Here is a 24,144-nt window from a genome sequence, read left to right as displayed (position 1 = left end):
TTTGTATTAACTGGGAAAATAATTAAAAATACATATTTATTACCTTAACTTAAAGCAAACCAAAGTGGATAATTGGTAAAACACGAAAGATGTGTGTAAAATTACAACTTTCCTACTATGGTTAGAAATGTACCACAAAACTGTGCATTATTTACTGAAAAAGTAATGAGAAATGGTATGCCAGCCATACCAGAATTAGTTAATAATATTGGGAGCTTAAAGAGCCTTGATTTTACATTTTCTGATAAGGGTTAAAAAAAAAAAAAAACATATATAAAATAGAATGTGTGTGTTTTTTATATATATATTATATATATATATATATATATATATATATATATATATATATATATATATATATATACACACACACACATATATATACATACATTATATATATATATATATATATATATATATATATATATATATATATATATATATATATATATATATATATATATATATATATATATGAGAGAGAGAGAGAGAGAGAGTCACTTTGTTGTGCAAAAAACAGTATTCTTATTCTAGGGCATTTAATATAAAATGCACAATAAATATATCTCAAATTAAAATTCTGAAGCATTCAAAAAAGTATACAAAGAAATACACTGCAATAAAAAAAGCCAGCACAACACTATAATAAAAGTGAAAAAACATAAGAGTAATACATAATTAATAAAAATAATTTAATACTCATGGAAATTATTTGGAAGTGGCCAAGTACAAAGTTGAAAATGTTCAACTTATACAAAACTTTAACATAGCAAATGTGAGAACATGAGTACTATACCCTGCATCATAACTGTTTTGATGTTTAAAAATTAAATCCATGATGAAAATGGCAAATTCAATAAAATTCTAAAAGTGCACTTTTCAGTGGATAGAGCAAGAAGTGAGCTATGTCATTTTAAAAATTCCTAAATCTGGCATACATAATTAATATATTACACTTTAATATTTCCTCTTCACTTAGTTCAATTAACATTCAGGTTAAGAAAGCATTATTCAAAAATGTTCAATTGCAGCTAATATCTGTCAGAATAACCCATACTTTATTTAGCATTATCTTACTAAACAGTAAACCTGAGGGCTATTAATGGACATCTGGATAATTCACATATTGCATTTGTTTGGTAAAAAAATTAAATAAAAAAATATACACTTGATAAATAGAAAACACACTGTACAGATATTCCAGTGACTAACTCTGCATCCAAATCTGTGAGAAACTGACACCAAAATATCATTTGTTACCTCCACAATTTCAGTAACAGGAGCCTGGTGTGTGGGGCCTGGTAATATCTTGTTCCCCCAAGTGACCTCTCCCATCTAGTTTATGCTAGAGAAGCCACTGATCAGTGCTCTTATATAAAGTGAACTCTGTATGAAGGTCTCTCGTGATAGGTTTGTTTAAAATTTTCAACAGTTCTACATGCATACATGCATGTAAATCATAATATTACAAAAAAATAAAGTTGAATGGATATTCAACCAAATTAGTTTTCAAAAAATAACAAAATTACACTCTGGAATATACAGTACATAACATAAACAAGAAAAACACTTTTTGCAAATCACTTTTCATCTTTGGCTTTTATACCCAGAAAGTGAAGTTGAAATATTAAAAGCCTGAAAAGAAGTGGAAAATGATCTCTCTGCAGTGATTTTGTTACTAAAGGTGGACATTCCAAATGAGGGTTCAAAACATGCCCTGAGAAGAGCTGGAATATCAGCTTTGCAGGTGCTGTACACCTAATGATCCAATGTGATCAACAAGTACTTTCACTCACTCAAAAGGGAATAAAATCAAGTTTCTTCTAATCTTCTGAACTTTCTTCCGATTTTTCGTCATTTGCTATTTTCCAATTTTTCCGCTTATTCTTTATTTCATGATTTACAGTTGTCTCCTCCATTTTCACTTGGTGATGTTTTTTCTTCTTTCTCTGAGTCTGTTTCTGTTGTTCCTCCTCAGAGCTGCCAGATTCACTCTCTCTGGATGAATCCTTTTTGCTTTTGAGTTTTGCTTTTTTGGATTTTTTTACCTTTCTTTTTGCTCGCCTTTTTTTGCTGTATTTCTCATCTGAGCTTGAATCTTCGCTCTCTAGTTCACTGTTCTCCTCCTTTTTTCTTTTCTTGTGTTTTTTTGCAGATTTTTTTTTTTCTTTTCTGTTCGCTTTCTTGGACCTTTTTCTTTTTCTTGACTCTTGGGTGGATGATTTTGCAGAATGTCCTGAATGTTTACTTTCTTTCACGTTTTCTTCATCACTGTCACTAAAAAGTGAATGGAAAGAGATTTCAGCATCTTAACCTCATTAAGAAGGGCTGTTTTTATTAAAGAATTACAGAGTCACTTGAAATTGTAACCAACACTATGGTTTCCAGATCTGCAGTCATTGTCAATTACCTTACCAATATAATGTACATTAGGTTATTGGAAAATTATTTCCTACACAGATTTACTTGTTTGTTACATATCTTCATTATAAAAAGTTCTGTAACATCTACAGTACATCTTTCAACTCTTTAAATTATTTAGTGTTTAATCTGTTCACTAAAATTCTTTAGTTTTATTTCCTTATTATTAAAATGTACTAGGGGGGCTTCGCTCACCAATCACCCTGCTTGAGCTACGTGCCAGCAACTTCACATCTCTGACACTCGCGTATATGGATTTCACTTTCACCAAACAACAAAACTTTTAATTCTTGCGGATAGGCCTCTTCATTGGGAAGAAACACTACTTTTCCCTGAAGGCAACACGAATTACACAATCTACAAGTCTCTGACTTAAAGTTTAAATTCGAACAATATATTCAATCTCTTTTCGCTGTTTCGTTATTGCACCTTGTAATCATTTCCATTTGTTTGCACTAATGTGATCTTTACTACCATTTTTTTGAGACTTTTGAATTTTCATACTTCCATTATCTCTAACCTACTCTGCATGTGTATCGCGCCAACATTTTTGAATTCTTTACTACGTTCTAATTTGTCATCTACTCTTTGTATTTTATTTCTAGCCCCGGATGTGGTTAAATCTCTTGGCACAAAGTCTTGTCTCGCAGGATGTGAAAGTGTCTCTCTGTGAAAGTCACGTCTCGTCTCTCTTCCCAAGATTTTTTTATTATATAGAGACATATTTGAAATTGCCACAAATAAGGGTTGGGTAACTGAAAATTAAAAACTGAACAGGCTGTTTTATTTTAATCAAAAATAAACCATTGAGTTGAGTAGACAACACTAAATTGCCCCAATGTGAATGTGTGTAAAATCCCTAAGATGGAACCACACTAGTTCTCATCTGAGCATAACATGAAGAAATAAGTTGATCATTTATTGATAATGGTAGTTTTATTTTTTGAAACACTGAGACAGTTTCAAATTTAAAATGCATCAAATTCTGAAATTCAGCACATTTAAAATAATATATATTTGGAATACCAATGAATAATTTTAGTGAAATGGCTTTAAACTATTTTGTTTTTTTGCTATTTATCTACCCCATATCTAGGCAACATAATTTTCCTAGAAACATTTATCTACTACAGCATTAGAATTGAATACTCAGATTTTGCTCAGAAAAGCTCTACATTTAATGAGCATTGTTAAGTTCAATGCTAATAAATGTTTCTATTATTAATTTCTTCTCCTTTCTAAAATCAAATGCAGATAGCACTAAAGAAGCAATGAAACTAAAACAAATAGTATCAAAATTACTTATGCCATTCCTCTCATACTATATTATCTCCAATGAAGCTCTAGGGGAATAATAATAAAAAAAATTAGCAATAAGTCACTTGAAAGTTAAATTCCAAGATTGAGAAGAAGTACATGTTTACATAAAAGCAAAGCTTAAGAGTTTGAAATTTAGACTTCTTTTATCACAGGACCATAAACCTAAAATATTTAAGCTAGGTAAAAGAAATCATTATACATTTCAAAAAAGCAATTCAGAGCTTAAGTTAAAAAAAAGAATTAAAAACAGAACAAAAAAGAGAATGATGTGAAAGAAATACCACTACAAGGGGAAAAAAGCATAAGCATAATTAGTAAAGACGGGCAAAAGCAAAACTGACTACTGAAATATTAAACTTAGAGATTATATGTAAAAATACAATTCCACACAAACAAAACTGATATTTATTTTTATGTTCATACTAGAGTGTCGAGTAAGAGTTTTACTCCATTACCTAAAAGAAAACCTATCAAGCCAAAATACTGTGTTTTTCAGTCACAATAGATACTATAGCCGTTTGTCTGCACCACATGCAAAATGCAGACTTAGCCTCCTATGACAATTACAGTACAATACCTTTCTGTCTGAAACTCTTCTGGATAAAGCTCTTTAAAACCACTGTGTCCCCATCTGAAAGAAAATATTCAATTGATTAGAAATGTTTCAGCACTGTTTACATTTAAGTTCATTTTTGTCTATAGAGAGTGTTTTCACATTTTTTGGATTAGGTTCATGTGATATGGTATATAAAACCAGATTTTTTAAATGGTAGTGAAATAGTTTAGTCCACTTATTTTTTAAAGAAAACCCATGCAGGGACAACAGGGTTAAACTTCTTTTTTTTCCACCGGACCATCTTTTGTAAAATATTCTCATGATATTCAATTTAAGTTCAAATTACCATCAAAATATTTCATGCTTACTAAAAAAGTATTTGCCCTTTTTCAACCAAGGTATCTAGTGGGTCATCAAGTCCAGCTCACTTTTTACATTGTAGTGAGATCCTTCACAAACAACATTTGTATAGGACATGTGAAGTGCTTAATGCTTAGGAATTTAGACAGGTAGACTGTGATGTTAAGAATCTTCATACTATGTGCAGAGGACTAACAATATTACTGTTATCAAATGAACTCTGAAAAAAATGGATTTAGTTGCAGTTATATATACACTTTTGTGAAGTTTCAGTAAATCTATCGAAGACGCATATGCAAATTTTCAAAAGCCTTCTGAAATTTTTCTGAAACAATTTAGGGGAATTCAGTTTGTTTGCAGAAAAATTTATAGACTTCTTTTACAGTGTAAGTTCTGGAAAATGGTGAATGCATAACAAATTGGAGACTTGAACTGTGCAATTATATCTTTAACTTTATCAAAGTTATTTTATGTAGCGGGCGGCACGGTGGCGCAGTTGGGAGCGCTAATGCCTTGCAGTTGGGAGACCTGGGGACCCGGGTTCGCTTCCCGGGTCCTCCCTGTGTGGAGTTTGCATGTTTTCCCCGTGTCTGTGTGGGTTTCCTCCAGGCGCTCCGGCTTCCTCCCACAGTCCAAAGACATGCAGGTTAGGTGGATTGGCGATTCTAAATTGGCCCTAGTGTGTGCTTGGTGTGTGGGTGTGTTTGTGTGTGTCCTGTGGTAGGTTGGCACCCTGCCCAGGATTGTTTCCTGCCTTGTGCCCTGTGTTGGCTGGGATTGGCTCCAGCAGACCCCCGTGACCCTGTGTTCGGATTCAGCGGGTTGGAAAATGGATGGATGGATTTTATGTAGCATCTGATATTGTATAATATGTAAATAAATGCAACTTTCACTATCACATATCTATTATAATTTACTTATATGTTTTACATCATATTAAACCTATTTCTTCAGATTCAGTCAGTTTAACCCAAAACATTTTTACCTTAACAGCAGTTTTGCTATTTTTATTAACTAGGGGGCTTTGCCCCCTGCTTGCTTCGCTCGCCAACCCCCGTGTTTGGTTTTCCGGATACACACTTGAGATTTTTTTTTCTTTGAATTGTTGCTATTTCATTAGTTTCACTTTTATTTCAGAACTTATGTAAAAACAATATTTGGAATCTTTTGAGTCCCAATATGCTGAATCTTTTAAATGAGGTCAGTGTGACATGTGTTTAATGACTTTGTACCATAATTCAGGATAGGTTTCTCTGTTTGGAATTTCAGCACAGACAAAGCGATCTACATCATCAGCAGTTAATTATTTTTTTTTTGCAAAGTAACCAATAAATGCATGTGAGGTAAAACACGCTTTTGAAATTCTCTGACTTAAACTTCAAAGCCTTACAATATTTGCATACTTCTGACATATCACCTGTGTCCATATATTCGATCTCTATTCGCCTTTTAGTTATTTCTCCGAGTAATAATTTCTCTTTGTTTGCGCTAATGCGATGTTCACTGGCTATTTCAATTAATTCCTTTTGTGACCTCAAATCGAGACATTCCTCTTCAGTTCTGGACTCAAATGGATTTCTGATCCAGTTTAAATTATGATTGTCCAGGTCTGGGAAATAGTCACTAAAGTATTCCTTCAGGTGTGTCAGATGTGACAATGTTATAGGCAGGACTATGTCTGCAGGCACATTAGACATTCATAGCTCCTGGTGAAGGAGTAGGAACATTACAGTATTTCCTTCGTTTAGCTTTTTCTCACAAAGTCTGACTTTTTGTCTGAACGTACAAAGTTATCTTGCAAATAAAGTATGCTGTGATCATGGCCCAGCATTCTCTGATTCAAAGTTTTTAAAAGTTGAAGTATGTTGGCCAAATACATAAGCTTGAGAAACCACAACCAGTTGTCTAAATAGCTAGCAAACTGCAAGTTCTCGGACAAGAGAAATTTACGCATCCCTTTGTGGACACTTGAAACACACACTTCACACACTTCAAACACTTGAAAGCTGCCCGGCAGGACAGCCATCAGACCTCAGAATACAGCAGAAGGCTTTCAAGACTGCCGCCCATTCACTACACAGCTTGACAAACAGCCTGTGCTTAAGGGGGGTGCGCTTAGATACTATTTACAACTTTAACAACATCTTGAAGCACTTGTTGCAAATCATTCTCCATTCTTTCAGTTACTTCTCTGTGAAGCATGCAGTGTGTATCCATGGCCTCTGGAGCTCTGGGCTTAATCAATGCAAAGACCCTACTATGCTTACTTGTCATGGCATCAGCACCACCCATACAAACGCCCATGTAATTAGACCAGTCAAATAAAATGTACCTGTATGAGCACGTCTAAAATTTGATTAAAGTCTTGACCTGTTGTCTTCCCCTGAAGTTCTTGCAGTTTAAAAGCTCTTCAACAAAATTTCCATTTCCAATAAATCTGACACAGACAATAAGCTGTGCTTACCCCCATAACTGCAATGCAAACTGAGGGCTATTTTTTTTTGTAACCAGTTCCAGTAAATGGTCTGTTAAATCCTCAGCCATGTCAGATATCTGTCTACACACAGCATTGTCCGACAATGGGACAGTGTCAATTTTACAGAGAGCTTCCTCACCAAGCAATTCCTAAACTTTGGTCACAAGTAATATCAGATCTCCAATTGTGCAAGCTTTCTTCGCATGGCTAATGCAATATGACGGCAAAAAAAAAAAAAAAAAAAAAAAAAAGACACCTTCGGTGCCCTGTCTGAAACTGTTGCTTGCTGTGTGAAAGTACGCACTTGTTTCACAAACGTTGACGTTTTTCAAAAGAAAAGCAGCATTGTTTCCCAAAATCAGCTGGATGCTTTTGCTTTAGCGGTCTTTTCAATTTAGACGGCTTTAGATAGATATTAGTTTGACAGAATTTCCCGACAAAACACGCATTTGAGGTAATAAAGTCCGTTTTTTTTTTTTTTTTTCCTTAGCCAGCACAAATCTGGACTTTTAAAGCAGAACTACAAGATGGGGTTTCTTCGGAATGTTTCCTTTTTAAAAAAATCGTCCATCATTACATAGTTTTTTAGCATTTGACGCACTGTGTTTACCTTGTTGTGAACTATTTTAAACTCCACAATGCAACGTGTGTACGTCTATGGTAGCCTTTGAGCAGAATTAGAAAAATGTATTTATTAATAGGCAATTAGCAAGTGCCCTAACATAGTCACAATGTTATTAAAATGCAAGGTTAACTAGAAAAATGCTTTATTATTTACAACTTTTTAAATAATAAAATTGTATGACCCCCCCGCCGTTTTGCTGTGGACCTCCTGACATATCCCCAGACCACATGTTGGGAACCACTGTTCTAGAAGAAATGACACATCTTCACCATTCATTTTGGTTTGTATGGGGATATGAGAGCAATTTGACTAATTCTGTCTCATTCCTATGTATTTGGTACCAAAAGGTAAGGCAGAAAATAAAGCTAAACCCATTTGAGCAACTTTGCTGTTATCTGCATGATTTGTATCATTGTTTAAACTAACATAGGGAACAATCTTGCATTGTTTTATTACATTTTTAGTATTATGTTTACTAATTGCCTTGAAGGAATAACTAAATCTTTCACATTTAATAAATTGGGAAGAAAATCAGAATAACCGCAAAAACAGTAATCTCAAAGACAAATGATGCCCAATGCAGAAACAATGACAAACCAGTTCCAATATTCTAGTGATAAGGCTATAGTGCTAACTACTATGCCAAAATCCTGTTATACACAGATTCAAAAAGGTTATTCATAATGGCTGGATAGCTTCATCAGATGTGTTAAAAAGAATATGTATACAATTATAATTTGATTGAAAAATAGATAGAACTTTATAATTTAAGTATTGTTAAAAATATTTACTCTTCTAAATTACCATAGTCACTTTAAAAAACTACTGAAAACACATTACCTTAACATGGCCTTCTCATAACTTCACTGTAATTTAATCCTGACACTCTGTATATCCAATTCATTATAATAACTATTCATTCAAAATTTGTACTAACCCCTACTCTCTCTTCTGTTTCCTTTTCTGGTGTCCTATTGGTGGTGGCTTGTGCCACCACCATCTACCCAAAGCACCATGATGTTCCAACAATGATGGATGGATTAAAAGCCAGAAGTCTGTATAACCATCAGCATAAAGTGACTCCGTGAGAACCCTAACTACAAAGAGGACTATTTCATTTATGTTAGGTAGAATGCCCAAAGGGGACTGGGCGGTCTCGTGGCCTGGAACCCCTACAGATTTTATTTTTTTCTCCAGCCTTCTGGAGTTTTTTTTTGTTTTTTCTGTCCACCCTGGCCATCGGACCTTACTCCTTTTTATGTTAACTAAGGTTGTCTTATTTTAATTTCTTATTTGTCTTTTATTCTTCTTTTCTTCATTATGTAAAGCACTTTGAGCTACTTTTTGTATGAAAATGTGCTATATAAATAAATGTTGTTGTTGTTGTTGTTATTAAAAATAAGTACCGGTTTGGATCATTGGCTTCAAAATCATACAGTTTCTTGGTCCAGTATCTTGCCTCCCGACTGTCCTTCTCAGAGCTGTACGTTGAGGTTGCTTCTCTCTCATCATCATCATAGCCATCACATCGCATTCTGCCTCTGGAAATCAAACATAATGCATATAAGTAAAAATAAACAAGATGAAATTCAAACCTTGGAGACAATACTATTAGAACAAAAAGGTCAAAATGGAAAAAAAATATTTGATATTGAATGGTCTCTATAGTCTTTTAACACCAAGTTGTATTCATGCTACCATTTATTTGAACAACTGAAAATCGCTTCATACTTTAAATATTTGATGCTACATTCAGTAATTGGCAAAATGCAGAAAGTGCACAGTTAGCCCCTTTTAAAAATCCACCTGGCAGAAAGTATAAAAGAAATGCTTATCAAAAGATACAATGCGTTTATGGTTTTATATAATGTGTTTGTGGTTTTAAGTGTGAAGAACATAAAAAAACACAGATGAGGTGGATGCAAAAGAGTGAGTAATCCCACCTTAGCAGAAAGCCCAGAAACAGTCTTGGGACTTGGGGCCTCATGTATAAACAGTGCATACATACAAATATGTTGCGTAAGCCCATTTACACGCTCAAATCGCGATGTTTAAAACCTAAACTTGGCATAAAGCCACACACATTTTCACTGTAGCTCAAAACCTGGCATACACAAGTTCTCCTCTCGGTTTTGCAAACTGGCGGCACCCAGCATCAAAGCAATGCTACTGTTCCAGTGTGGTTTCCCTTTCTTTTTCAGTTCCACATCCCTGACACGGCTTTATAAATAAACTAATAAACAATATGCGGTTAATTTCAGTGTAAGGCATCTGAATGGCCAAACTATTACAAATATCATAGCTGCTTTAGCGTTGTTACTCTCACTGCACCTTCTTCTACTTTCAGCTGCTCCTGTTAGGGGTTGCCACAGCGGATCATCTTTTTCTATATTACTCTCACTGCATCACTCGGAGAAGCTGATCGGAAAGAGAATTATCAGTATACAGAATCAAGCACACGCTGCCTCGACCATTTGCTATTTGAACTGCTCTCATCCGACAAACATTTCAGAGCCTTTCCTGTACGGACCTCGCAGTTCAGAAACAGTTTCATCCCAAGAACTATAAACGCACTCAATCAATCCATCAAGTGCTCCTTATAGAACTGTTTGTACTTACAAGTACAATTACCTCATGGTAAACTTGAGATACAGTTATAATATTGCACAACCTGAGCCACTTTATAGAGCATGTATTTACATGTGATGACGATATCATTTTTAAGATGAAATGCAGCAAAATATGTGTATTACATTATACACATAAAATGTTAACGTCATTTAAATAATCTATATTGTTAATAATTAAACGTGAGGACACGGTGTTGCAGCGCTAGCAAGAAGCTGGCGGTTCAGGGATTGTTCCTGCCTCGCGCTGTATTCTTGCTGGGGCTGGCGCAACACTGCGGAAAGACATATGGATAGAATAATTAAACATGTACTACAAGGATATTTCAATGTTCCTTAAAAGTTTTGAAGATTCGACGTTCTAAGCTTACAGATGGCTTAACATCTATTATAGAGCGAATTGTGTGGCGATTGGTTACTTGGAGAAAGAAAAGGAAGAACAGGAATTGGGGGTTAGTACGTTTGAAAGAGACAGTACTGCTGCAATAAATTATTTCATTGAAGGTCGCACACGTCGCAGCAAGCATCTTGCGGGAGGCAGGAACAATCTGTGGACAAGGCGCCTGCTCATCACTATCACTGCGCCACCGTGTTCTCATGTTTAATAACATGCTTTAACTCCTATCATCATGAAAATTATATCATGTATACATCTCAGTATTTTAATTATTCAGAGAGCTGTAATATCACGAATGTTATGGATTCTGTGTCCTGTCGGAAGGAAGTGAAAGCCTGTTTAAGAAGCAGGTAGTGCATATAGAGCACATAGAAGATCAAATACAAAACAAAGCATTTAATGTGCTACTTTAGTTACAATGGGATTTGAGAAACTAGTAAATTAAATGATTTTAAGATGAAGTTTATGATGCTCTACTTTAATGATAAAATAAACTATGTGATTAAAGTGGAAATTTCGAGATTAAAGTTGACATTTCATGCTTGTTTCCCCACTGTGTGCCTATTTGTTTTCTCTGTACCCTAACAAGCTTTCATATGACACTCAGGCGGTGGGCTACAACTCGCCTTTTCACTGTGACTTCGATATCTGACCGCTTCTTTTTTATTTCGGGCACTGTGCGACTTTGTGAACTTAAACTTTCGAATTTCTCTGAAACTCTATGTCACTCGATCAACTTCCTTTTGTTGATTATATCACTGTTTAAACCAACAAATAATAAGTTTTTCCTTGCCTCCACTTGGTATTCGCTGAAATTCTTCTATTTTCCCCCATGCTTTTGCCATTGTCTTTTCACAGAACGCTGAGCTTAAGGGCTATTTATATTGATTTGCATATTCAAAGAGGCGTAATTCTGGGAGGAGTTGGAGTGGGACATCACATGCGTGCACGTGCATTACTTTTAACGCTGACCGGGATTTATGTAGCAGAAGAACGTGGAATTTGGTGTTCGCACAGATTTATGCATCTGGATTTTTTTGTGCGTAAGCACATTTCTGCTTTTGTCTATACGCCATGTTATAGTGTGAATTCTACGCACAGCGTTATACATGAGGGCCCTGGTCTTTTTAGTAACAGGTTATAGCTCTCAAGTCCAAAAATCTCTAAAATTAGCAAAAGGGACTATGATCTGGTGCATTTGAGATTTTTCCAATTTATTCCTGGCAGCAGATTTGTTCTGAAGTAAACAAGGGGTACAAAGTGGCACACCGAAGTGTAGTTTAGGCTACTCCCTTCCACAGGGATCCTAAATCTACAGTGAAACTAATATAAGATGATACCAGCCACATAAGTGAAACGGAGATGGAAAGACAGTCCCGGTTACTGACAAATAGGGGAAAGTGGTGAAGCTACTTCAAATGGTAAGATAACACAAAAGATCTGGGTATGTAATCCAGACTGCGTTGCAGTTTTGTTATTGTTTTCTTGTTTCTTAAGTCCTTCCAATAACATTCTCTTATGATTTATTACTCACTATTTAAAATGTATTTTGAAGATCTGTGGTATTTTATCCCACTTTAGAGCAAACTCTAAAGGCATTTTGAGCAGCTTTGAACAGCTGGCTTTTGCTGTACATTATGTAAAGAAACAAAACAGACAACTTACCTGGGAGATTTTGACCGTGGCCATTTTGAATAATTCCTTGGAGCCTGCCTCTCCATTTCTCTCATTTTCCACATTTCAGATTCTTCTTGAATCTAGGGTAAAAGAAACAAAAAAGGGGAAAAAAAAAAACTTGAGATACATATTATATTGAGGCAATGGATTTCAGCACAAGATGGTAAGAATTGTATACCTGTATTTTATTGTATTTACAAATACCACATAGTCAAAAAGTTAAAAAGGTAAGAAAATCCTGCTGCTTTTTCCAAAACAAAAGTGAATATTTCAAGATGACTGTTATTGATAATTTTAGTGAAGTGTGGACTTATATGAATGTTTTAAAGCTCAGCAGTGGGAAGTGGCAATATAAGGGATAAGCAATTCAATTAACTTTGTATTCTAATAACTAACTAAAACACTTCAGGTCCATTATGAAAGATGACAGGTATGTTACTTGCTGCTGACCTCCAACTGCAAGGTCCAACAGTAGACAGCTAAGCAGAAGACTCAGTTTCTCACAGGAAGGCATTCATGTATACATCTGTGATTATTTGTAACTGTGTGCCTTTTGTGTGTGAAATATTTTTTCGCAGTTGATCTCCAGTATTTTCACTGTTGGTCCAGAATGACATGCAAAAAAGCTGTTCACATTTTTCATAGGACAACTTAATTTCTGTTTGTAGTTATATAAAGACTAATAATAAAGCATTAGATATAAAAAAATAACACACACAACACTTTGGATAATATATATAGGTACATGTCTTTCAGTTGAGTGTTCATTGCTTGTACTTGTGTATTTTTAAATGACACATTTTTTGGAAAAAGGTCTGTGACAATTTTAAAAATATTGAAAACAGAGCACTGTTTTGAAATGAAAATTAAGAAAGAACACAAACTGCAAAAAAATTCTCTATAGGGACTCAGCATCAGGTAAATTATGCATCAAAGCCATTATTCACTTATCAATGCAATCTAATTTGGCATAATTGGCGCTGATATAGTTTGTCTCAGGTTTAAGGCAAGTCAGGCTATATTCATTTTTTCAAATAAATAATTTCACTAAGTTATGTCTTTATTTTAACATGGGTACCTTATATATGTGTTCATAATGGAGTAATTTATGTGTGTGATATGTGTGATCTTTTTGCTTTATCATTGTTACTACAAGTCACTTTCACTCATATGGTTAAATCTAAAGTTACCTTTTCTTTTGTACTTCAAAACATCATATTAAGTGAACAGAAACTAAATTTAATTTGTGTAGTTATGCACATGTATATAATTCTATGGAGGACTGATAAAAGTCTTGAATGGAAGTGGGGACCTTCTTTTTTGGTGGTGGATTTTTATTATATATTTTCAAAAATTTTGCTGCTTTCTAAAATTACTTTTACTGTGAAAAACTTAAACTAAGAACCAAAAACATGCGATTTAAACCAGTGGTTCTCAACCAATGGCTCACAATCCACTTTTGGGTGGTGGCTTGCAAGTTAGTCACGGTGGGACGCCAAAGTGATCAACAGCACTCCACTTGTTTTGCCAAAGGGTCTCTCCACTCTTTTAACCATGTTTGTTACTGCAAGGGGAAACAGGCACTCTTTCTATCGTGCTATTTTACAACCAGGGGAGCCACCCCACTCTTCTGATCAAGCTCATTACAACAAGGTGGACCACCCCCATTTGCAATTACTGCTAGTGGGTCATTGATGAACTTAAGGCAAAGCTGGGTTGCAGGACCATGAATGTTGAGAAACACTCTTTAAACAGATTGGGACTGACGAAGCATTATTTTTTTTAATTACTGAAAAGAAAATACATTTATTTTTACTTAATATCTCGAGGGACCTTCTAATGAAGATCATGTGAACAGTTTACTTCAACTGAAATCCCCAAATTGTTGTTAATTTTGTTTTTCGGTGGTGGTGGTGTGTGTGTGTGTGTGTGTGGGGGAGGGGGGGGGGGGGGGGGGGGGGGGGGGGGGGGGCACTTCAGACCGTAAAATAGCCTCTAGATGTAGACATTTGTATGCTCCAGTTTAGATGAAATCCAGTACAGAAAAACAGGTACAGCCATATATTCAAAGGATACTGCTTCTACATGTGTTATACTCACAACTTACACGGTGGGGATGCATGCTTGCAATGCCAACCAAAAGCTATAACCACAGAGAATTGGGTTACAATGTACTCACACTCTCACACTGCTTGGTACAGTATGTGATGAATGTCTCAACAACCTACATAACATTTGATTAAGAAATACTTGGAGGCTACTTGTCAGACCAGGTGCACACATTGTATGGGTACTAAAGTACTGTGACAGATGCAGAAAAGCTCACATTTGTGGAGGAGGATTTGAGAGACCAAAGTACCACTGTCACTATAGGACCCCGAAGTCACCCTGATCTTGCTTGTTGAGACTTTGCTCTCATCTTGTGTTCTGGCTATTAAAGCCATTGTTAAAATAATGATATTACAAAGGAAAATAACACTGACGTATCTGCTATGGCTAAGTGACAATACATTATTTGGGAGCAAGTTAGAGTTTAAATAACCCAAGAAAATTCAAAAGTCAAAAACTACAAGTAAGATGGAAATGCTAAACGGCACCTGTCAGTACATATTTATACTGTACTTCTGTGCTGCAATTCACCTGTTCAACTGTAATTTCAGCCATGAAGGTTTCACTCAACACTGAAAATTCCCAAGTGCTACTTGTTTGGATAGTGGTACTCAACCAACAAGGGGGTCCGCCCCCTGCTCGCTTCGCTCGCCTACCCCCGGCGTTTTGAACCCGTGCCCGCCGGGCAGCCGTAGGTTGCTTTTATATTGGCCTCTCTTTCAACCTCATGTAGCATTTTTATAGACTTAGCTAATGGGTGATTGTTTATGACCTTAGTGACATTTCTCATTATAAGCTCCGTGCATTGTTTGTTTTCAGGAAGGTTCACTCGTTGATAGATTGCGTCATCTGGATCTAAGATGTATATTTCTGCAAATTTGCGTTCGTGAATTGTTTCAGGGTGCACTGTTCCAATGCAATGTAATATTTGTCCACATACGCGAAAGCAGTATGGGCCATTGCCAGCTGGTGGCCTGATATTTACTCCGATGGATGCACAAGCAAATGAACTTTTGTAGGATCTAATGCAGTTCATAAAGTTTTTACTTTCAGATACATCGTTAGTTAGAAGCTTCCGTAGATATTCAGGATATTCATGTAAAGGAGGCAGTCTAACTTGACCCTTTTGACAACAACGTGTAAACTCATTAGTTGTATTGCCAGTTGTTTCTTCAGGGAAGTTAAGTGAATGACAATGATTGCAAATGACATTCATTAATTCCAATGAATTTTCATTAATAGTGGACTCATTATAGAACGCGTTGTCAGCCAATTGGCGGAATTGTTTAGCAGGTGTTTGTCGTTACTGTCTTTGACGTTTATCTTTTGCCTGTGCTGTTTGAGAGGCGCGTTGTTGTATGTCCAGTATTTGGGATGTGTTGTTTTGGAGCTGTAACTGCTTTGCTTGTGTTGTGTGAGAAGCGCGTTGTAGTCGCCGGCGTTCATTGTTTTTATGGAGCCGGGCCGGTTTTTGTATCCCGGTCAGTCAAGCTCTCTCTTTTTGGAGCCGTGCCTGCTTGTTTTCCGGCATTTCAGACATGCGTTGTAGACGTCTGCGTTCACTGATTTTTTCCTGTCGGTCCCGTTTTTGTATGTCTGTCACTCGAGCTCTTTCCTTTTGAACCCATGCCTGCTTCGCTTCCGCAGTTTGAGATGCGCGCTGCATGCGTCTACGTTCATTGTATCTGTCCATTTGGGCTCGTTTTTGTACGTGTGTTAGTCGAGCTTTTCGTTTTTGGAGCCGAGACAGTTTTTCTTCCGCGGTTTCAGAAGCGCGTTGTAGGCGCCTACGTTTACTGTTTTTTTTCATGCGGGCTCGTCTTTGTGGTCCCGTTACTCGAGCTGTATCGTTTTGCACCCATGATCGTGAATTCATGACTTGTCTGTTCTTTATCATTAGTAATATGGGTAAGTAATAAGGATGATCGCACTTACTGTTAATAGGGAGCGTTTTCTGTGGTTGTACGGTTAATAGTGCATCACTGTAATGAGATTCACCTATGCTGTATAGTTTGTACGTGTTCAGATGATGTATGTTTAATACGGAGCGTTCGTTTCTTCTTATTATTACCCATCAGGTGTTGCACCTGTGTTATCTGTGGTTGTTCTGTTAATATTGCATCACTGTAATGTGATTCCAATATGTAGTGTAGTCCGGTTTATTGTTGTTTATGTATGACGTCGGGTGTCCGCGTGCGTTTTTTTAGAAGTGCGTGGATTATGCTGTGTAGTGTGAACGTTGATTTCAGATGCGCATTGTAGGTGAATGCTCCTATCGTAGTATCTGCCGTTTTCCGTACCACAATTCGCTTTCCGTAATATCTCGGGGTTGATGTGTGACCCTTTGTGGACTCCGTAGTCTGTCCCGTTTCACTCTGGTGCGGGGGGGGTGACTCCTCTTTTTCCGTACCATCTCGCACTTGATTTGTAAACCTTTGTGGACTCCGTAGTCTGTCCCGTTTCACTCGGGGGCGTGGGTCTGACTCCTCTTTTTTGTGTGCTATGGGCGCGTTGCCTCATTTCTTAATTATGTTAGTGTGTGTACTTCGTAGTCTGTCCCGTTTTACTCTGGGGCGTGGGTCTGACTTCTCTTTTTTGTGTGCTATGGGCTTTGTGTGGCGCCTGTGTCTGACTCCTTTTTTTTGTGTACTATGGGCGCGTTGCCTCATTTCTTATTTCTGTTAGTGGAGGGGGGCTTTGTGTGGCGCCTGCGCACTATGTCTTTTGCGTCCACAGGCAGGTTTACCATTCTCGTTTAGTAATATGGATGGCTCACAATCCAGGAAAGTGACAAGTCAGCTCCCAGGTCATGTCCTGGGCTGAGCACTAGTTAAGTGACAGAATGTTCTAGAGCTGCGGGGTTTGCTTAGTTTCGATGCTGTTGTGTCTCTTCATATGTGTCATTAACATGTTGTCGCTGTTGCGAGGCAGCATTTGCCGTGCATGAGCTTTCATAGTGAGAAGTGAGGCGCATGGATGCAGCATCTAATGGCTTTGGTTGAAATTAGGTTTGAAATTTGGTTGAAAGTGAGTAGAGTGGACTGCTCCATACACACAGGTCTTTAATTTATATATGTCTAAAGGAAATACCTCTTAGAAGTAAAAATTAAATATAAGCATGTGGTAGCTTCAGAACAATTAATTATAATAATTACATTTATATATCCCTTTTTTTGCCTACTCAAAGTGCTTTACATAGACAGTGGGTAACCAATTCAACAACCCATCATTGTGTTGCGTCCGACTAGACGATGTGACAGCAGCCATTTATGCACCAGTACACTCATTACACATTACGTATTAGGCAGTGAAGGGGTGTGATGGATAGTTAGCCAATAAGAGAAAGGGAATGATTAGGGAGCCAGAATGGACAAGACCGTGGTAGGCAATTTTAACCAGGATATTCGGAAAAACCCTACTTGACTTCCAGGCATTGTGCTGGCAACCACCTAATACTGGAATTTCCTTTCTATTTTTTGAGGGTGGTTCGTAGGTGGGGGAATTCACCGTTGTTTTTTTTTTTTTTTTTAGGATTACTAGGGGGCTCTACCCCCGCTCGCTTCGCTCGTCAACCCCCGGGTTTGGTCCAATGGAAATACAATTTATTTATTTTATCATCATGGGAATCGTTACATATGCATTATGTTCACTTTTTATTTTAAATTTTAGTATTATTAATCAATTAATTTAATTATTATTAACATTAACAATATTACCCTTTTAACATTAAGATTTGGCTACTGGCTTGCTACTATAATCTTAACTGAATTTTTGAATCGAGAATATATTGCTGTCATCACCGACATAGATCCGAGCAGTCACTCAGCATCCACGGCATTTTGGATGAGCAGGGAACTTGAAAGTTGTCACAATTAGAAGAATCTGAAGGTTACCTACATCTATAACATTGAAGAATATAAGAGACTCTGATGACGAAGAGAGGGATATATTAAATGTTCCTGTACTCCAATGATAGCACTGTATTGGCAGGAACTTGTTGCACCTTATTGCAGGAGCAGCTTGTCTAAAGATGGAATTAATATGCAGCAAGGATAAAAAGTAAAGTGGAAAGCACTCAGAACGGACCCGTCTCCATAATTGTGGAATGTTAGATTGCTTTTAAATAGGTTGAATGAACTTTTTCGTGTCATGGCAAATCACGACAAGTTCAGGCACAGTGGCATTTGTTTAATGTGGAGAACCAGCTTAAACTTATTTCAAACACTATTTTAATGCTGAATGGTTTTCACCTGATATTACAAGACGGAACAGAAAAGGAAAAAAAGGACTGAAACTGAGTGAATAAGCAACAGTGAAAAAGTGAGTACAGTAAAATTAAAGCTAAAATGTGTTATCCAGTCTTTGAAATACTGCCTGGATTTGTCCACGTTAGTCTAGTGAGATAAGTTAACCCAGCCACAGGGGATGCACAAACCAGTGTGCTTCTTCATACACCCAAGCCCAGATAAATGGGGAGGGTTACGTCAGGAAGGGCATCTAGTGTAAAATTTTGCCAAATCAATATGCGGACAACAATACAAATTTCCATACCGGATCGGTCGAACCCCAGGTTAACAACAACCGCTACCAGTACTGTTAGTCAACAGACTGCAAGGTTGAGTTTAGGGAGAAGGTGAGACAGGCACTGGGTGGTAGTGAAGAATTACCAGACAGTTGGGAATCTACAGCAGATGTAGTAAGGGTGACAGCAAGAAGGGTGCTTGATGTGACATCTGGACAGAGGAAGGAGGAAAAGGAAACCTGGTGGTGGAATGGGGAAGTACAGGAGAGTATACAGAGAAAGAGGATGGCAAAGAAGAAGTGGGATAGTCAGAGAGATGCAGAAAGTAGACAAGAGTACAAGGAGATAAGGCGCAAGGTGAAGAGAGTGGTGGCGAAGGCTAAAGAAAAAGCGTATGATGAGGTGTATGAGAGGTTGGACACTAAAGAGGGAGAAAAGGACCTGTACTGATTGGCTAGACAGAGAGACCGAGCTGGGAAAGATCTGCAGCAGGTTACGGTAATAAAGGATAAAGATGGAAACGTACTCACAAGTGAGGAGAGTGTGTTGAGCAGATAGAAAGAGTACTTTGAGAGGCTTATGAATGAAGAGAACGAGAGAGAGAGAAGAGGTTGAATGATGTGGAGATAGTGAATCAGGAAGTGCAACGGATTAGCAAGGAGGAAGTAAGGACAGCTAAGAAGAGGATGAAGAATGGAAAAGCCGTTGATCCAGACGACATACCTGCGGAAGCATGGAGGTGTTTAGGAGAGATGGCAGTGGAGTTTGTAACCAGATTGTTTAATGGAATCTTGGAAAGTGAGAGGATGCCTGAGGAGTGGAGAAGAAGTGTACTGGTGCCGATATTTAAGAATAAAGGGGATGTGCATGTGTAGTAACTACAGGGGGATAAAATTGATGAGCCACAGAATGAAGTTATGGGAAAGAGTAGTGGAAGCTAGGTTAAGAAGTGAGGTAATGATTAGTGAGCAGCAGTATGGTTTCATGCCAAAAAAGTACACCACAGATGTGATGTTTGCTCTGAGGGTGTTGATGGAGAAGTATAGAGAAGGCCAGAAAGAATTGCATTGCATCTTTGTGGACCTGGAGAAAGCATATGACAGGGTGCCTCGAGAGGAGCTGTGGTATTGTATGAGGAAGTTGGGAGTGGCAGAGAAGTACGTAAGAGTTGTACAGGATATGTACGAGGGAAGTGTGACTGTGGTGAGTTCTGCGGTAGGAGTGACGGATGCGTTCAAGTTGGAGGTGGGATTACATCAGGGATCGGCTCTGAGCACTTTCTTATTTGCAATGGTAATGGACAGGTTGACAGACAAGATTAGACAGGAGTCCCTGTGGACTGTGATGTTTGCTGAGGACACTGTAATCTGTAGCGATAGTAGGGAGGAGGTTGAGGAGACCCTGGAGAGGTGGAGATATGCTCTATAGAGGAGAGGAATGAAGGTCAGTAGGAACAAGACAGAATACATGTGTGTAAATGAGAGGGAGGTCAGTGGAATGGTGAGGATGCAAGGAGTAGAGTTGGCGAAGGTGGATGAGTTTAAATACTTGGGATCAACAGTACAGAGTAATGGGGATTGTGGAAGAGAGGTGAAAAAGAGAGTGCAGGCAGGGTGGAATAGGTGGAGAAGAGTGTCAGGAGTGATTTTTGACAGACGAATATCAGCAAGAGTGAAAGGGAATCTACAGGACGGTAGTGAGACCAGCTATGTTATATGGGTTGGAGACGGTGGCACTGACCAGAAAGCAGGAGACAGAGCTGGAGATGGCAGAGTTAAAGATGCTAAGATTTGCATTGGGTGTGACGAGGATGGATAGGATTAAAAATGAGTACATTAGAGGGTCATCTCAAGTTGAACGGTTGGGAGACAAAGTCAGAGAGGCGAGATTGCGTTGGTTTGGACATGTGCAGATGAGAGATGCTGAGTATATTGGGAGAAGGATGCTAAGGATAGAGCTGCCAGGCAAGAAAAAAACAGGAAGGCCTAAGAGAAGGTTTATGGATGTGGTGAGAGAAGACATGCAGGTGATGGGTGTAACAGAGCAAGATTCAGAGGACAGAAAGATATGGAAGAAGATGACCCGCTGTGGCAACCCCTAACAGGAGCAGCCGAAAGAAGAAGAAGAGTCTAGTGAGATATGTTATATCATCCTGATTACTGTTTATTAGCACAGGAACAACAGAAACAACTCACTCTGTTACCAACACTGCAATGAATGATTCATTCTGACACTAGAATAATGTTGACATCAGAACAAACTATTTTGATTTGTGGACATAAGCTGGATTTGCTCTATTCAAATATCGGTGCCTTTAAAAGTAAACCTGCAGTAAAACTGAGCAGATCTGAACACATCTTACTCCCACCTACAAGACTGTGATTGACAGCTACAGCTCTTTTTCCAGCCAGAAGTTCCTATGCGTGTTTAAATGGTTGTTGTCTGTTTTGTTATAATGATATTTATATATTTTTTTTCTTAAACTTCTGTAAAGTAAGCATTTCACTACACACTGTACTATATGGATAATTTACTGTATGGATAATTTGTATGTGACAAATAAAAGTTGGATTTGGGTATATTTTCAAAACATGCCCAGAAATCTTTTAGACCAAATAGAGTCAGTACCTCGGTTTTACAGCTCATCCAAAAGATAGCATAAATTTTACAATACAGTGTTCCCAATCACCAAGACATTGGGATGCACACACAGATCTCAGGGTAACTGCCCCTTGCTGGTCTCACCAACACCTCTTCCAGCAGCAAAAACTCCAGGTCAATTACTCATTCATTTTCCAGACTCTACTCACTCCAATATTTGTGAGGTAATAAACCCTTACACAGTAACAATAAAGGCTAAATATGAATCAGACTTAGACATTTGGGAATGGCTGTCTATCACAGTGCAAACTCAGTCAAACATTTTAGACCAATTTAGTGTATCATCGGCCTAAAATGAACACTTTTAGGATGTGGAAGGAAATCCGCATATCTGGAGCAACTAATATTGACACAAGGACTATATGAAAATTCCATACAGAAATGAGGAAGAACACATTTATAAAATTTTCTTTGACATAAAAAGAATATCATTTCAAAAATGCTTAATACAGAAGTATTAAGAAAAACAATTTTGGAAAAACAAAACTAAGGTTTATATCCCCTACATTGTAAAAATAACTAATTATATTATCCAAATATGTAGAAACAAGGTCTTATTGTTTTCTTCAAGAATGTAAAATGAAAAAAAAAACAAAACAAAAAAAAAAACACAACAGACTGCTAACTGAAGATGTTCAGTCTTTCAGTCTAGACCAGGCTCTTGCTTTGCAGTTATGGCAAGAGAATATGTAGAAAATGGTTAGAAATGATTGTTGGGACTACCTTGTTATGGGCATCCGTGTGGCGAATGACATTCCGGAGCAACACTTTACCCATGGGAACTCGAGACATTTTTGCTGTGAAAGAGAATAAGGACAACTTAAAAAAAAAAAAAAAAAAAAAATCCCCACAAACAAAAAAAAAAAAAACACAACAACAAAAAAACAAACAAAAAAAAATTTCTACTGCACACGCAGGTTGGAAGAGATAAACTATTCTTAGTTTTGAAAGTTAACAGTTAACCATAATATAGTACGCTTTTAACTAAGTGCTCAGTTACTTTTATAAAGAGAACTGTCCTTATGTATGCATGTACTACTGTACGCTGACGATTTCATTTATGGGATACTCCTCTTTTACTAAAATCAGCACTTTGCAGCAATGGCATTATCATTGCAGTTTACGAGTCTGATTAACATATCATTCAACCTGGAGAATGCAAGTGGCCTGGCATCATCAAATCTGCTCAACGGTCAACTAATAATAAAAACCGTTAGGCAACACAGTAAAATGAGAGTTTAAGATAAAGTGAATCTCATTACATTAAACAAGGTAAAATTTTATCTAAAATTCAAGCGCAAAAAGGTTTCTTCTCAAGAGAATGCTTAATGTTAAACCCAGTGGAGGCATACATACTGACCGTCAAGCCAGAGATCTGCGGAGTAATGGCCACTGTAGTGAAACGGTGTTTAGTCCTGGATACCTTGATGATGGACACCATAAGATCAGAGTGTGACGGTTTATTCTGGATAGGCAGCAGTAACAAGTTGGAGGGCAGGAACTTAAAGGTGTGTCGTTTAAAATAAGAAGTCCATTTTTTCCTGTTTTAAATCCACCTCAGATATCCAAATTGTTCAAGTACCTAGGCCAGTACCATAGAATCATTTTTTAGATGCATCTAAATGTGAATTTCCCCTTGGGATTAATAAAGTAAGTATCTATCTATCTATCTGTGATCCACCAACATCCAACAGTCAGACTGAGTGAGTGAAAACTTGCTGCTTTTGAGAAAATTAAGAACACTGTCTTCCTGTTTCAGATGTGCTTTTACCAAAGCTTTACACAATGCCATCCGTCTCGTGTCATTTTAAAATTAAACAACATCTAAATAAGGGTCATAATATGCGTCAAACAAAACCCATAAAAAAGTAAAAACAGCAATTGGATTTCAATTGGATCCATATTTTAGAGAGAAGGAAGGGGAAGCTCAAATAGCCGGACGTTTTGTGAAACTTCCCATCCTATACAATTGTATTAACATTAACATGAGCTTAAAAACGATTTCAAGTATCTTCTGCTTAACACACTGTAACCAATGACAGGACCACGTAACATCAAACATGGACACATAGCAAAGGAACTCAAGACGTCTGTCAAGAAACCGCCACTCACCTATTAGTGCCACTAAATGGATTGTGCATCGGTCTACGTCACTGAAGGCTATTTCTAACCACAATGGTATCTCTTTTTTCTAGTCAAATTATTCTTCTGACAGGAAATGAAACCAAATACTGAAGGCAGCGTGAAGCTGGCAACAATAAGCAACACCAGAGACTCACTTCCTGTCATCGAGTCTGGTCAGTGTGTCAAAATAAGAGTCTCGTGTCGGCTAAATGAAAATATACTGGTGCTTGTAAAGGGATAAAAAATAACTATTATATTTAGCTTATAGA

At 37.3% G+C, this 24,144-nt stretch overlaps 2 protein-coding genes across 4 annotated transcripts in view; one reads left to right on the top strand and one right to left on the bottom strand.

Annotated features, from left to right (window-relative positions):
• Positions 1–668: 668 nt before the first annotated feature.
• Positions 669–24,144, bottom strand: nkapd1 (NKAP domain containing 1). Of its 3 annotated transcripts, none has more exons than XM_051931831.1 (6): positions 23,864–24,144; positions 22,475–22,548; positions 12,448–12,539; positions 9,165–9,299; positions 4,319–4,372; positions 669–2,277 (listed from the first exon to the last, which is right to left on the bottom strand). In XM_051931831.1, the coding sequence occupies exons 2-6, from the start codon at positions 22,541–22,543 to the stop codon at positions 1,824–1,826; spliced, it is 804 nt and encodes a 267-aa protein (XP_051787791.1). In that variant the 5' UTR covers positions 22,544–22,548; positions 23,864–24,144; the 3' UTR covers positions 669–1,823. The 3 variants fall into 3 exon arrangements, with proteins under 3 accessions (XP_051787791.1, XP_051787792.1, XP_051787793.1); XM_051931832.1 differs by lacking the exon at positions 23,864–24,144 and adding an exon at positions 23,175–23,322; XM_051931833.1 differs by lacking the exon at positions 22,475–22,548.
• Positions 12,059–24,144, top strand: part of pih1d2 (PIH1 domain containing 2) — a 47,266-nt gene continuing 35,180 nt past the window's right edge. The window contains exon 1 of the mRNA XM_051931826.1: positions 12,059–12,203. The gene's annotated coding sequence lies outside the window, so the exon portion shown is untranslated. The remainder of the gene's footprint in view (positions 12,204–24,144) is intronic.

The sequence above is a fragment of the Erpetoichthys calabaricus genome, chromosome 9 (assembly GCF_900747795.2).
Source record: "Erpetoichthys calabaricus chromosome 9, fErpCal1.3, whole genome shotgun sequence".
Lineage (NCBI taxonomy): Eukaryota > Metazoa > Chordata > Cladistia > Polypteriformes > Polypteridae > Erpetoichthys > Erpetoichthys calabaricus.
This window is presented reverse-complemented; position numbering and strand designations above follow the sequence as displayed.